Source organism: Giraffa tippelskirchi, chromosome 9 (genome assembly GCF_054371585.1).
Source record: "Giraffa tippelskirchi isolate mGirTip1 chromosome 9, T2T-mGirTip1v1.2.pri, whole genome shotgun sequence".
Lineage (NCBI taxonomy): Eukaryota > Metazoa > Chordata > Mammalia > Artiodactyla > Giraffidae > Giraffa > Giraffa tippelskirchi.
In genome coordinates, this window is record NC_137283.1 from 101262540 (window position 1) to 101278618 (window position 16079).

The following is a 16079-nucleotide window of genomic DNA, read 5'->3' on the forward strand; positions in this document are numbered from 1 at the left end:
AAGAAAAATTTTAGAAACAAAGTATTTGCTAGTACTGGTTCAATAAAGTTATCACCACACTAATAGCTGGTCCCAACAATTACATATTGCCCTTTGCACTCAAGTCTAATCAAGTCAATTATCCTAGTAACAGATCCAATGAATTAAATATAATTTTTGTATATAAATGCCTAAAATATGGTCAAATTCTATACTTAGAGGTATAATGCTTGCTTTACTGGCAAAAATTTAAAATTAAAGGCCATTCTATTATTTCCATTTTTCCTTCTGTAAGAACTATTTTGTTTGAAAGACGTGGCTTAGAGATTTATTAATCTAAATCTCCTAAACTGACTACAGGGTCCTCAAAATAAAAGCAGGCACAGCTGGTTAGTTTATGAATTATGCTGCATTATCAAGTTCAATTGATTAGAAAGAGTGGAATACCCTGTCACCTGATACTTACACTATCAGCATCACAAAAAAGTGTGTTGATCTGATAAATTCACCATCAATTTGGTAACCTTTAATATAACTACCCTGTTCTTTTGAATATACATATACTGAACTTCATAACTTCTACTACAATAAAAAGGGCACAGATACAATACTCTACTTAACAATATAAAAGAGGTTTGGCAGATGCAGTCAGCATTATGGACACCATTTAAACCTGTAGTCTATAGCCTGTAGGTTTTAAGTGTCTTGCCAAAAGCTTAGTTTCATGATATATAATTTTACAAAGTGTCATACTATTTAAAAGTACCTCTGTATACATTTTCTTCTCGTTAACATGCCTCTGATTTCCAGCAGAAACATTATAAATGATACCATAAATGAAATCTTTCTTTACAGAATAGACTATGAGTCATATCAAAAATGCTTTTAGTTTCTATCTTAAAACAGCAATAAACTAATTTTTAAATAAGTATTTTAGATATATAACTGGAAATGTAAATAGCCTGTATATAACTATAAATGAAGACTGAGCTCAACAGTACCATATCTGCTTAGAAAACTACCTACTACCATGAAAAAAACACATAAGACACATGCATATATATGGATCTATAAATAAATATATATATATAATTTTCTATTGAAACTTTTTAAAAAGTTTCACAATATGACGAGGTTTTTGCTGTTAATACATAAACACTTACATTATATTAACCAATCTGATACAAATGTAATCTAATACAATGGTACATTGACAAGCAGCAGTATGACCCTCTGAGTATTACCAAAGGGAAAAAAAATCCTAATATAGGTTTCAACCAATTAAAGAATCCTTAGTAATTTTCATTAATATCATCCTTTTGTGTCCAAACATTAAGTACATTTAATAAAATTTAATACATAACAAGGTGATTTCTTCAGTACAATTTTGCCATTCAAGTACCTAAGTTCATTATTACACAGAAAGTGAAACTTCTCAATTACTGCTCTGAAAAATCAGAGAAAGGAATACAGTATTATTTTTGCTATGCAGCACTACTTTAGATTCATGATGGCATCTCTATCATGATGCTCTTTAAAATGAGCATTGAAAAAATAAAAAAACACTATTTCAAAAATGTTAGCATATTTGGTCAAAATATAAAATATACTAATATAGCATTTATATGTTAAAAACACAAATATTTAAATGTGTAATTATTTTAATGTGTTCAATATGAAGAACAGCTTCTCTCTTCACAATTGCTACATTTTAATTGATTATCAGTACAACATTTTTTCTATGTTTTATAAGTAACTTTAACAGGTTTTGTTAAACCTTTTTTTTTTTTGCAAAGTATAACCTACAGCACAGTGATTTATAATTTCTGGTAACATCTATCTTTACATTCTAATTTAGCCTTTTCTCTATTTCATGATTCTGAAGCTTTTTTGTTTTGTTTTTGCTTTGAGAGGTAGATTTAGTAGAGAATGGGAATGTCAAACACTGCCAAAATGCAATTATCAACAGCTGTACTGCTAATGTGTAGTTTCCAAGAGTGCTAGAAAAATTCAGAACCATTATTGTAATACTTTACCAAAATTCTCCTTCTCAGGCTTAAATTATTAAATAATGTATTTAACTGTTCTCAAATAGATACAAAAAAAGATAAAACAATGAAAGACATATATACAGGCAGACCAACTTAACAAAACTATAATAAAAGGTTGCATATGAATGGAAACTTTTGTTTTGCCTTCTAAAAGTGCATCTTCTTTACAAAAACACATCAAATATTCCTACTGACAATGCAAGAAACAGGAGATATGTAAAGCTACCCTTCTTAGCCATTAATTTACCTCCTACCAAGTTAAAGTTGGAACCCTTCCATTGGTGCTTCCTGCTGCTGAAATACAAACTGTTGCTGATTTTCATCCACTTGAGGTACAATACTGGGGTCGTCATCTTCTACACCAAAGTAATGTTCAATCAGATCAAAAGCCTTTTGGTAAATCTCCTGATTTTCATGGCTTTGTAGAAATTCAATTTTATCTAGACCTATTATACAAAGCATATATATAAAAACAAAGTTATTACTCAGATTTCAACATATATTTAAATCAAAATAATGAGTCAACAGTATCACCAGTCCACTGGCAATGGAACTGTTATTTTTAATCTAATTAAAAAATTAAAACATAATTTTTAAAGGTTGCATTCAATTTTCGGTTATTACAAAACATTGGCTATATTCCCTGTGTTGTACAATGCATCCCAATAATTTACACTCCACCCCCACTGGTTGCACTGGTAACCACTACTTTATATGAGTCTGCTTCCCTTTTGTTATATTCACTAGTTTCTGGTAGTTTTTAGATTACACATTTAAGTGATTCTGTAGCTTTTATCTCATTTTTGCATATAATGATAGTCAATGCTTATGCTTTACAGTTCACAAATAAAAATATGGGGGAATAGGGTATGAAGAGTAAGCATAGGCTGGGCAGTACGAAGATCACAGAATCCACCCTTCTGGTTGTATGATTTTTCCCAAGTAAGTTTGATTCCTCTGTACTTCAGTTTCTGAATTTCAAAATGACAGTTTTAGATCATGTAAACTCCACAAATTGTTTCCAGAGTAACCATGCTAAATAAAAAGCACAAAAAGGGAAAGCAACAAAATCAAATAAAAAACCTAAAATTAATGAGCAAACTAACAATAAGTTCTCTCACAGAATAAGCCAAAGTGTATCAATAAGATATAAATGAATACTATTTGTAAATCCAATACAGTTTATAAGTGAAATGGAAAAAACCAATTTGCATAGTGTAGGAGAATCTACAGTGCTCTATTTTACTGCTTATAAGAAAATAATCCATGTATAAGTCTGGATGAGGCTAAAAGTATTTTTCACTTAATTACAGATAAATGTCTTCAATTTGTTGCAGGATATAATGAATACATCAAGTAATCATATTTATATACACTCATAGAATAGCTCAAATTCTAGTATAACTTGGGGCCAAAATAATAATTATAGTCAGGAAATATTCTTAAATCAGCGATTGATATCTTTCGTTTATATGGCGTCTTAGCCAGTGACATTATGTAATTTGAAAGAAAGGCAAAGCGGTCTCCCAGGCTTGGTTGAAGAATAGCAAATAAAAGCTTGAATGGATATAATAGGACTTAAGATAGAAAGTGAATATTTAATGGAAATATACTGAGAGGAAAAAGAACTGACTTAGATTCATGCCTCATCTGGAAATAAATTCCATGGTCTTGGTGACCGTTGTTTGAATTCCGGATCTGATGCCAAACACAAAGGACAAAAAAGCAAAAATAAGTGGGACCACATTAAACTAAAAAAACTTCTGCACAGCAAAGGAAAACATCAGCAATATGAAAATATAACCAAGGAAATGAGAGAAAGTACTTGTGAATCATATACCTAGTAGGGGGTTAATATCCAAAATATATAAAGAACTCATACAACTCAATACCGAAAAACCAAACTGATTAAAAAATGGGCAGAAGATCTGAATGAACATTTTTCCAAGGGAGATACACAGATGCCCAACAGGTATATGACAAGATGCCCAACATTATTAATCATTAGGGAAATGGAAATCAAAACCACAATAAGATATCACCTTATACCTGTTAGAATGACCACCGTCAAAAAGATGAGACAGAAGTGTTGGTAAGGATGTGGGAAAAGGAACCCCTTGTGCACTATTGGTGGGAATGTAAACTGGTGCAGTCCCTATGGATAACAATATGGATTATATGGTAGTTCTAGTTTTAATTTTTTAAATTTATTTTTTAAAATTTAATCCAGCAATTTCACTTCTGGATATTTATCTTAAGAAAATGAAAAAAACATATATGAACTCAAAAATATTATGAACCCCCATGTTCACTTCAGGATTATTTACAACAGCCCAGACATGGAAGCAATCTTATCAAAGAATGAATCGATAAAGAAAATGTGGTACATACACATACAACACATACACATACAGAGGAACAGTATTCAGCTTTTTAAAAAAGAAGAAAATCTTGCCATCTGCAACAACCTGGATGGACCTTGGGGGCATTTCACTCAGTGAAACAAGTCACAGATACAGACAAATACCTTATAATCTCACTTATATGCAGAATCTAAACAAACAAAAACAAAGAGCTCAGAGTGAGCGCATTGATACAGGGTACAGACTGGCTGTTGCCAGAGACAGGAGGCAAGGGGTGAATTAAATGGGTGAAAGGGGCTGTCAAAAGGCACAAACTTCTAGTCTGTATAAGCTTTGGGGAAGTAATGTACAGTGATGGGGACTACAGTTAATAATACTGTAATATATATATGAAAGCTGCTAAGAGTAAGTCTGAAGAGTTCTCATTACAAGAAAAAAAATTTTAACTATGGTGACATGAACTATAATTATTACATTCATTTTGCAGTATATACAAATATTGAATCATTATGTTATATACATGAAACCAATATGTCACTTGGATCTCAATTAAAAAATTGATAGCAACTATAAATTTTACTAAATGCTTACCATATGCTTCTTCAATGAGGGCACAGTATGGATTAATGCCTATTCCATTCTGCTTAGATTCTTGTTCTCCAAGCCGTAAAATATTTTCAAGTCCATTTAAAGCCACTTGAACTATTTTAGAGTCCATAACAGTCAATAGATCACAAAGTGGTTTAATGCAGCCTAAGGCTACCAAATACCTTCAGAGTAATTAAAAAAAAAAATGTGGGGGAGAAACATTTTAAAAGACTTAAATATTTATAGCAATGACATGAAAACATTCTTCAATGAAGTGTTACATAAACACTTAAGTATTCCTAAACAATCTCAAACATTAAAAATACTTAAATTTTCACTTATATAGGAACCTGAAAATTCTTACTCTCTTATTTTCATAATTTAACATAATTAGAAATAAACGGTATTACAAATATTACAAAAAATACATACAAGCAAATTGGTACTTACAATTGTTTTTGCATAGTATATGAGTGCAAAGAATAGTGGGCTCAAGGTTTGTTTTTGTTTTAAAGGTTAGTTAGCCCATGTAACACATGAAGCCATATTGGGGTAGGTAGAAATGAAGACAGAAAAGGGACACCTAAACCAAACTGAAAGAAAATTTCCCCAGAAGCAATCGTAGTTAATCTTCTAAAATATAGGCTGTGTTTCAGAAGCATAGAAGGCTTCTAGGAGCAAAACAGGCCATTTCCTAATGCTTTTTCCTTCTCTAGTTGTTATTAGATCTTTAAAATAGCTAATTTCTTCACCTGGCAAAAAGTTCATATTAAGCATGCTCTAAAGTCCATATTGGAGAAGGAAATGGCAACCCACTCCAGTGTTCTTGCCTGGAGAATCCCAGGGACGGGGGAGCCTAGTGGCCTGCCGTCTATGGGTCGCACAGAGTCAGACACGACTGAAGCGACTTAGCAGCAGCAGCAGCAAAGTCCATATTAAACATGCTCTGAAGCCAAATTGCATGGTTTCAAGTCCTAATCCCGCTCCTTATTAGTTGTGTGATTTTGGGTAACCTCTCTGTTCCTCAGTTGCCACATCAAAAGTGGAAATAATAATAGTACTAAACTAGAATGTTGCTGTGAGAATACCGCAAACATTCAGTAGAAGTTAGTTTTCATCCCCTCTTTAAAATGTGCATTATCTTCACTGGCATACTCACTTGCCATATACTAACCTGTGACTGATCAAATATAACTGCTGAATGAATAACTATCTCATAGTTATAAAGTTAATGGAAATAAAATACATGAAAGCATCTGATGTACTGCTGATGCTCAAAAACTGAAATGACATAGCATAACAACTAGTAGTCAATAAATATTAGTGATATGAATGCTGAACCTTATCTGAGATCAAGACTTCTTCCCCTATATGTAGAGTTAATGAAATGGTGAAAATGGACAGAAAAATAATATCTCAGTTTGGACACCTGGTTCATACTCATACATTTTAAGGAACAGACACAAAGATGAAAATATATTGAAAAATAAAATACAACTGTTTATAAACTGTTTACAAACTTTGGGCCCCAAAACAGACAAAAAATAACATCAGCATCAAAAAAATATACAAGTTAGAGCAAATGAAACATCTTATTTCATTACTGTTTGTATTCATGACACAAATGAAGTGGAAATAATACTGATTAAATCAAAGAGGAGGAATGGAAAATAAAAGGCAGAGACAGATGGTATCAACATATCTGAGAAAAGAAAATAACAGTAGAAATGAACACAATAATAGACAATGATCTCTCAATAAGTAGATTTCAAAATCCTCCTAGTGATTTGTAAAGTGGCAATAGCAGCCTAACTTCTCGTTGTATAAATTAATAATTAAATCAAATATGTATTAGAAAATATTTCCTAAATAAGCACTTCAAGAAACCAAAGTCTCGAGTTTCATGAAGTGATCCTCAGAACAAGAAGATTCTGTAGAAAGTCAGGCTTTTATGGAACGGCAAAGTAGAACTTTGCTATGGAGGAAAAAAGAGTGAAAGCAGGAAATTCTCTGGCAATCAAGTGGTTAGAATTCTGTGTTTCCACTGCAGGGTGTATGGGTTTGATCCCTGTCCAGGAACTAAGATACCGCAAACCACACAATGCAGGAAAAAAACAAAAAGGTGACAGCAGAAAAGAGAATACCGATAATAAAAATTATGATGATTACAAATAATAATGATAATAGCTAATCTTAGTAGAGAGCTTAATGTTTAGGCACCATGCTAAAGCACTGTAAGACTGTAAGTGTACAAATTACATTTAATTGTCAATATATTACCATAATGTACTATCCATTATTCAATCCATTTTAAAAAATGAAGACAATCATGGATTAGAGAGACTAAATGACTTTGGAAGGTCATGCATCTTTTACTGCAAAGGATTTAAAAGCAGGCTGACTTCAAAGTCCATATATCTATTACTTATGTTGATAAGAAACAAAAACAATAAAAAGCCTAGAATCAAACAAGTATCCTGAAAAAAAAATTTTATTTATGAAAGAATAAAAGTGAGATAATATACACAGGTAAGGCTAACAACCAACTAGGAATGTCTATTTCAATTTTATTTTAAATAAGTGGAGATTCAAATTTATTAGCCATTTGATAAAGTTACACGCATGAGCTTTTAATAGTCAAAAAAATACTTACTGCCCATAATAGTATAGTTTTCAAATTAACATATACTTCTTTTTCAGATTTTTAATCTCTGATTTTTCATAGTTTGCCTAGGAGAATATCAATTATACTTTGACAAAAATAAACCATTGTGAATGAATAAAAGATGTAACAAATGCTATCATTTCACATGAGAAACACTTATAAAACTAACTTAGAAATAATGTTTTAGTTTTATCAACAAATAAAAAGTATGTATTATTCCAAATTTTGTCCTATTTACATTTAAAAAACAATTAAAAAATTTTTTTCACCTGATCTGTTCTGGAGTGCCTCCTGATGTTGCATTAGTTATAGCCCAAGCTGCTTCTTTCCTGGTGCGAAACTCTGCTTTCTGAAGAATCTCAATTAAAACAGGAAAAATATTTGCATCTATAACAGCCTGAGGAGAAAAGATGATATAGCATAATAATGCAAATAGTGTCTTATAAATATTATGAAGTAGAGGAGTTTTGAAACTCGTTGGCTTTAAAATGTCAGACTTTTTGGAAATACCTTTAGAAATACTTTATTTTTAAATTTTCAACAAACTTTCAAATACTTTCCTTTAAAGACTGGAAAATACATTAGCAGAATATAAATTTTAAAGATGATAAAGCACAGGCTGGTGATTGATCAAAATGAAATTCGTATTAGATGACTCAAGGAGCTTAATGGGACACTAATAAATCATTATTTAAAAGCACTGAGAGGAAGATTATTGCCTAGTGTGTTAGCTGCTTAGTCGTGTCTGACTCTTTGTAACCCCATGGACAGTAGCCCGTCAGGCTCCTCTATCCATGGGATTTTCCAGGCAAGAATACTGAAGTGGGTAACCATTCCAAGAATACCGGAGTGGGTAGCCAATCTTTCCAACCCCAACCCAAGGATCAAACCTGGTCTCTTGCAGGCAGATTCTTTACCATCTGACCCACCAGGGAAGCCCGATCATTGCTGATAGTGAAACCTAATGAAATTCAAGCTCTTCTTAACGACTAACCATTTGTGTCAGGCACTGTACCTACTACAAGTAAATGCTATTATTTTAGAGGAGGAAAATTCAGTTCTATAAAAAAACTTTCCAAGGATCTGTTTTTAGTAACTCACTTAAAAAAATCACTGATAAAATGCCGACTTTCGTCTAAAATGACTCCTAAGATCTCCTGTTTTTTCAGATATGAAAGCTGTTTACCTGAATCTGAGCTCTGTTTCCAGCAGTGATGTTTGAAACAGTCCAGCAGGCTTCTTTTCTGATTGACTCTTTTGAGCTACTCAATAAGTGTAAAAGACAGGGTAAAGCAGAGCAATTCAAAATTACCTAAAACAACAACAAAATGAAAACAGTTTTATTGGAAAAGAATTACACAAAAATATACTATTTAGAAACACAATAATAATTCTGGAAAACTGTATTAAGAAAAAAGAGATTTCTCTCAAAGTAAAACTTAGTTACGCATTTGCTGTCTTCTACTCTCCCAATTGCCAAAACTTGGTGTAGCGCAGTGCCCTGTTCTCAATCCACTCATTTGCAAATATGCAGAATACAGAGGTGTGCCCTTCAAGTTTGCAAATACATTCAGAGTTCAACTGACACAACTATTTGAACAGAGATTTAGTGATTGGTCAGGATCCAACCACTTAAATTTTGCCAAATAAATTAATGGGGAAAATATATCTGTATCTATACCTCAAACAGTTTAAATGTATCTAATTCCATAACTGTTAAGAAACAGTGTCTATTAAGAAACTGTTAAGAAATGTGTATATTATGTCTATTTGTTTCATTAAAATTTACACTGTCCTATTTTCCTTTTGTAAGTAAGTACAGTTTGCTTCCTCGGTAGCTCAGCTGGTAAAGAATCTGCCTGCAATGCTGGAGACCCTGGTTCAATTCCTGGGTCAGAAGATCTCTTGGAGAAGAGAAAGGCCACCCACTCAAGTATTCTTAGGAGGTTCCCTAGTGGCTCAGACAGCAGAGAATCTGCCTATAATGCAGGAGACCTGGGTTTGATCCCTGGGTTGGGAAGATCCCCTGGAGGAGGGCATGACAACCCACTCCAGTATTCTTGCCTGGAGAATCCCACGGACAGAGGAGCCTGGTGGGCTTCAGTCCATGCGGTCACAAAGAGTCGGACACGACTGAGTGACTAAGCACAGCATGGTTTCTTTGTCTCTTTACATTCTTTACTTCATGGCAAGATTAATTATGCTCCATTTTCACAATAACCACAGTGATTTACATTACGTTTACTTGGTGAAGAACATATGAAGCAGTGCACCAAAATTCTTCTGAAAACAGTGTATGCGTAGAAGCACATTTTATTTTAAAGAGCTATTTTAAATTAATACTTATCAATTACTAAAGATCTACTGTTTAATAACTAAATATCTAAACATGACTTCAAAAGACCAAAACTGAAAGAATGTAGATTAGAATATACAGTTTATGATAGCAATGGATAATTTAATGTTTCCAGGTTTAAGTTTGTCTCTTTAAGAAAGAGTACTCCAGATATGAAATGAGTCTGACATCATACCTTTTTAAGTCTCACCATCATCCAAGACAGGCAAACACACACATAGACACACAAAGACACACACACACGCAGACACAAACACACACACACATAGTTAGTTACCAATCTGGGAAATGTTTCCATGCTATCCTTTCTTCAACTTTCATAATCTAGTTTTTCAATCTATTACAAAGACCCTTGCATTTCCAACCCAACTTTTAACCTGTTATAATCAACCACCATCTCCGAAGCAGTTTCTTTTCCAGCCAGGTTTAACACCTCTTAATCATAACTCACACATGTGTGGCTCTACCCTATGACCACATAAATTTCTTCTAGTCCACTGAAATTCTTCTCCAGCTTTAATTCCAACTCCTTTATGGAATCTACAAAGATTTCTCAGCACACTGATTTTTTTAAAATTTTTTTATAGTATTTACTGACAAATCAGTTCTCAGCAAACATACTACCTTAGGTAATTTGCTTTATTTCATTACATATTTTCTCAATTGAAATGTAAACCCCTCAAGAGCCAAAGTCCTATCTTGTACTTCTTTACATTGATATAGGTCTAGAATAGTGCCTTCATATAGAGGTATTTGAGATGGATTACTTATTACTGAGAATATGCTTACTGACATATAACAGATGCCTGCATAATTATGGTAACGCTAACATCCACTTCTGCACAGACCATTGCAGCCACCATGCTTCCGAGAGGAGCTACCCCACGGCCGAGGCCGAGGGCGGCAGCCGAGAGGAGTTACCCCAGGTTCAAGGAGCGGCGGCTGCGTGGGCACAGGAGGGCCAGAGGAGTTACTCCACATTCAAGGTCAGGAGGGGCCGTCGTGGGTAGATACCCCTTGTCCAAGGTAAGGAGCAACGGCTGCACTTTGCTGGAGCAGCCATGAAGAGATAACCCACGTCCAAAGTAAGAGAAACCCAAGTAAGACCATAGGTGTTGAGAGAGGGCAGCAGAGGGCAGACACACTGAAACTATAATCACAGAAAACTAGCTAATCTAATCACACGGACCACAGCCTTGTCTATCTCAATGAAACTAAGCCATGCCATGTGGGGCCAACCAAGACGGATGGGTCATGGCGGAGAGGTCTGACAGAATGTGGTCCACTGGAGAAGGGCACAGCAAACCACTTCAGTATTCTTGCCTTGAGAACCCCATGAACAGTATGAAAAGGAAAAAAGATAGGACACTGAAAGATGAACTCCCCAGGTCGGTTGGTGCCCAATATACTAATGGAGATCAGTGGAGAAATAACTCCAGAAAGAATGATGGGATGGAGCCAAAGCAAAAACAATACCCAGCTGTGGATGTGACTGGTGATAGAAGCAAAGTCCGATGCTGTAAAGAGCAATATTGCATAGGAACCTGGAATATTAGGTCCATGAATCAAGGCAAATTGGAAGTGGTCAAACAGGAGATGGCAAGAGTGAACATCGACATTCGAGGAATCAGCGAACTAAGATGGACTGGAATGGGTGAGTTTAACTCAGATGACCATTATATCTACTACTGTGGGCAGGAATCCCTTAGAAGAAATGGAGTAGCCATCATGGTCAACAAGAGTTCAAAATGCAGTACTTGGATGCAATCTCAACAACGACAGAATGATCTCTGTTCGTTTCCAAGGCAAACCATTCAATATCACAGTAATCCAAGTCTATGACCCGACCAGTAACGCTGAAGAAGCTGAACTTGAACGGTTCTATGAAGACGTACAAGACCTTTTAGAACTAACACCCCAAAAAGATGTCCTTTTCATTATAGGGGACTGGAATGCAAAACTAGGAAGTCAGGAAACACCTGGCGTAACAGGCAAATTTGGCCTTGGAGTACAGAAGCAGGGCAAAGGCTAATAAGAGCTGTGCCAAGAAAACGCACTGGTCATAGCAAACACCCTCTTCCAACAATACAAGAGAAGACTCTACACATGGACATCAACAGATGGTCAACACTGAAATCAGACTGATTATATATATTCTTTGCAGCCAAAGATGGAGAAGCTCTATACAATAAGCAAAAACAAGACCGGGAGCAGACTGTGGCTCAGATCATGAACTCCTTATTGCCAAATTCAGACTTAAATTAAGAAAGTGAGGAAAACCACTAGACCATTCAGGTATGACCAAAATCAAATCCCTTATGATTATACAGTGGAAGTGACAAATAGATTTAAGGGACTAGATCTGATAGACAGAGTGCCTGATGAACTATGGACAGAAGTTCGTGACATTGTACAGGAGACAGGGATCAAGACCATCCTCATGGAAAAGAAATGCAAAAAAGCAAAATGGCTGTCTGAGGAGGCCTTACAAATAGCTGGGAAAAGAAGAGAAGTGAAAAGCAAAGAAGAAAAGGAAAGATATCCCCATCTGAATGCAGAGTTCCAAAGAATAGCAAGGAGAGGTAAGAAAGCCTTCCTCAGCGATCAACACAAAGAAATAGAGGAAAACAACAGAATGGGAAAGACTAGAGATCTCTTCAAGAAAATCAGAGATAGCAAGGGAACATTTCATGTAAAAATGGGCTCGATAAAGGACAGAAATGGTATGGATCGAACAGAAGCAGAAGATATCAAGAAGAGGTGGCAAGAATACACAGAAGAACTGTACAAAAAAGATCTTCACGACCCAGATAATCACGATGGTGTGATCACTCACCTAGAGCCAGACATCGTGGAATGTGAAGTCAAGTGGGCCTTAGGAAGCATCACTATGAACAAACCTAGTGGAGGTGATGGAATTCCAGTTGAGCTATTTCAAATTCTGAAAGATGATGCTGTGAAAGTGCTGCACTCGATATGCCAGCTAATCTGGAAAACTCAGCAGTGGCCACAGGACGGAAAAGGTCAGTTTTCATTCCAATCTCAAAGAAAGGCAATGCCAAAGAATGCTCAAACTACCGCACAATAGCACTCATCTCACATGCTAGTAAAGTGATGCTCAAAATTCTCCAAGCCAGGCTTCAACAATACGTGAACCGTGAACTTCCAGATGTTCAAGCTGGTTTTAGAAAAGGCAGAGGAACCAGAGATCAAATTGCCAACATCCGCTGGATCATCGAAAAAGCAAGAGAGTTCCAGAAAAACATCTATTTCTGCTTTACTGACTATGTCAAAGCCTTTGACTGTGTGGATCACAATAAACTGTGGAAAATTCTGAAAGAGATGGGAATACCAGACCATCTGACCTGTCTCTTGAGAAACCTGTATGCAGGTCAGGAAGCAACAGTTAGAACTGGACATGGAACAACAGACTGGTTCCAAATAGGAAAGAGAGTACGTCAAGGCTATATATTATCACCCTGCTTATTTAACTTATATGCAGAGTACATCATGAGAAACGCTCTGCTGGAGGAAGCACAAGCTGAAATCAAGATTGCCGGGAGAAATATCAATAACCTCAGATATGCAGATGATACCACTCTTATGGCAGAAAGTGAAGAAGAACTAAAGAGCCCCTTGATGAAAGTGAAAGAGGAGAGTGAAAAACTTGGCTTAAAGCTCAATGTTCAGAAAACTAAGATCATGGCATCTGGTCCCATCACTTCATGGAAAATAGATGGGAACAGTGCAAACAGTGTCAGACTTTTATTTTTGGGGGCGGGCTCCAAAATCACTGCTGATGGTGATTGCAGCCATCAAATTAAAAGACGCTTACCCCTTGGAAGGAAGGTTATGACCAATCTAGATAGCATATTTAAAAACAGAGACATTACTTTGCCAACAAAGGTCCGTCTAGTCAAGGCTATGGTTTTTCCAGTAGTCATGTTTGGATGTGAGGGTTGGACGGTGAAGCAAGCTGAGCGCCGAGGAATTGATGCTTCTGAACTGTGGTGTTGGCGAAGATTCTTGAGAGTCCCTTGGACCACAAGGAGATCCAACCAGTCCATCCTAAAGGAGATTAGTCCTGGGTGTTCATTGGAAGGACTGATGTTGAAGCTGAAATTCCAATACTTTGGCCACCTCATGGGAAGAGCTGACTCACTGGAAAAGACCCTAATGCTGGGAAGGATTGGGGGCAGGAGGAGAAGGGGACGACAGAGGATGAGATGGTTGGATGGCATCACCGACTTGATGGACATGGGTTTGGGTAAACTCCGGGAGTTGGTGATGGACAGAGAAGCCTGGTGTGCTGTGATTCATGGGGTCGCAAAGAGTCGGACACGACTGAGCGACTGAACTGAACTGAACATCTTGATTAACATGTAATCAATTCATATAAAAATGATAAACTTCTTAAAAGTTCCTTATGTTACCAATTTATCATATTAAAGTCTGAACTCACCTGTGTTTGAATATCATCACCAGTCACAATATTACCAACTGCTCTTAATGCAGGTGATACAACTTTATAATCATTGTGCCTAAAAGTAATAAAAATATGAACTTACATTCTATATTAAAATTTACAGAAAATTTGCAAAAATAGTACAGAAAATTCCTCCATACTCTTTACCCAGAGATCTCATTCATTCTTCACTAATTATTCCAGTAACATTCCTCTAACAAAGAAATGTAACTCAGAATCATGTGTTGTACCCATGTCTTTCCAGTCTCTTTCAAGTCAAAAGAATTCCTTAGTTTTCCCCGTGATAATCAAAAGCTAATTATTTGGTTTTGTTCAGTGATTAAAATGAAAGTATATGCTTTTGGCTCAGATATCAACAATGCTATAGTCTTTTCATTACATGGTATTCAATAGCATATGGTATCTATTTTGTCCATTATAGTGGCACTGGCCTCTGTCACTTAAATAAGATGGTGTCCCCCAGATTTCTTCACTACTCTTTTTCCCTTTATAATTAATGTTTTGTGAGAAAATAATACTTTTAGACCTCATAAAATACCATTCCTTAATCCACTTTCACCACTAGTTTTAGCATATTCTGATATTTATTGTCTGAATTAATAATAATCATCAATATTATTGCCAATGATGATTTTCTAATACTATCACTTACACTTTGTACCTTTTTTTAATCTATTGATCTATCTACTTATTTAAGGGTGAACTCATGGATTGCTATTTTATTCAAAAAAGTTGTAATATGTTACTACAATTTATTTCAATGTTCAAATCATCCCAGGTTTAAACTGTAGGAGTCCCTTCAAGTGGCCTTCTGTGTCCTTTTGATATTTTTCTCTTCTTTGAGCTCTCAATACTTTGTGGGTTCATCTTGACTTTTTTTTTTTTTTCCAGGCCCAGCCCTGGTATTAGTCATTTCTTCAAGAACCCATGACTCTACTTAATGAGAGTAGTGTTTAAAAACCAAGATTTGTGCATTCGGTGTGCTCATCTTTTTTTTTTTTTTTTTGAGTTTTTCATTTAATTTAATTTAATTTATTTTGTTTGTATAGGTTTGTCACTGCTCTCAGGCCCTCTAAGAGGACACATATACACACATACACGTATGCTTACATATATATTTATTTCTATATCTATCTCTTTATGATGAAAGCCATGAGTTCACATTGATACCTTTACTTCTGATCTGGTATCATAAGACTATTCTGGCTTTTCTCCTTTCCGTACATATATCTCCATTTTCTAAGAATAAGAAGCTGGCTTCCATTATCACAACCTCCCGATGTATGACCAGTCTTCTGATTAAGCTAGGCTGCTATTCTGTATTGGTTCCAATTCCTGCTCCAGCCTGCTTATCGGCTCTGCTCTAGTGGGTGTCATCGTCAGTGTGGGCCCTGATCTGATCCCTCTGTTGGACTGTGTTCCTCGCCTCCTCAGATGCTGTCTTCAAGCTAGGGTCACAACCTCTTACTGAACCTCTCTTTTGTACCATCTTCCTTGTTTGAGCCTACCCGAGGACTTTTTGACAAAAGAAAAAAGGAAGAAAAGTAACACACTTTTTTAAAAGAAGAGGATGAGGAAGCTAAAATAATCT

At 35.5% G+C, this 16079-nt stretch overlaps 1 protein-coding gene across 4 annotated transcripts in view; it reads right to left on the reverse strand.

Moving 5' to 3' along the window:
- Positions 1–1296: 1296 nt before the first annotated feature.
- Positions 1297–16079, reverse strand: part of KPNA5 (karyopherin subunit alpha 5) — a 48093-nt gene continuing 33310 nt past the window's right edge. For all 4 annotated transcript variants that reach the window (XM_081529584.1, XM_081529582.1, XM_081529583.1 and 1 more), the window contains exons 10-14: positions 14465–14543; positions 8833–8958; positions 7916–8043; positions 4985–5163; positions 1297–2476 (exon numbers count right to left, since the gene is read on the reverse strand). In XM_081529584.1, coding sequence (XP_081385710.1) covers positions 2289–2476; positions 4985–5163; positions 7916–8043; positions 8833–8958; positions 14465–14543 — 700 coding nt within the window. In that variant the 3' untranslated portion in view covers positions 1297–2288. The remainder of the gene's footprint in view (positions 2477–4984; positions 5164–7915; positions 8044–8832; positions 8959–14464; positions 14544–16079) is intronic.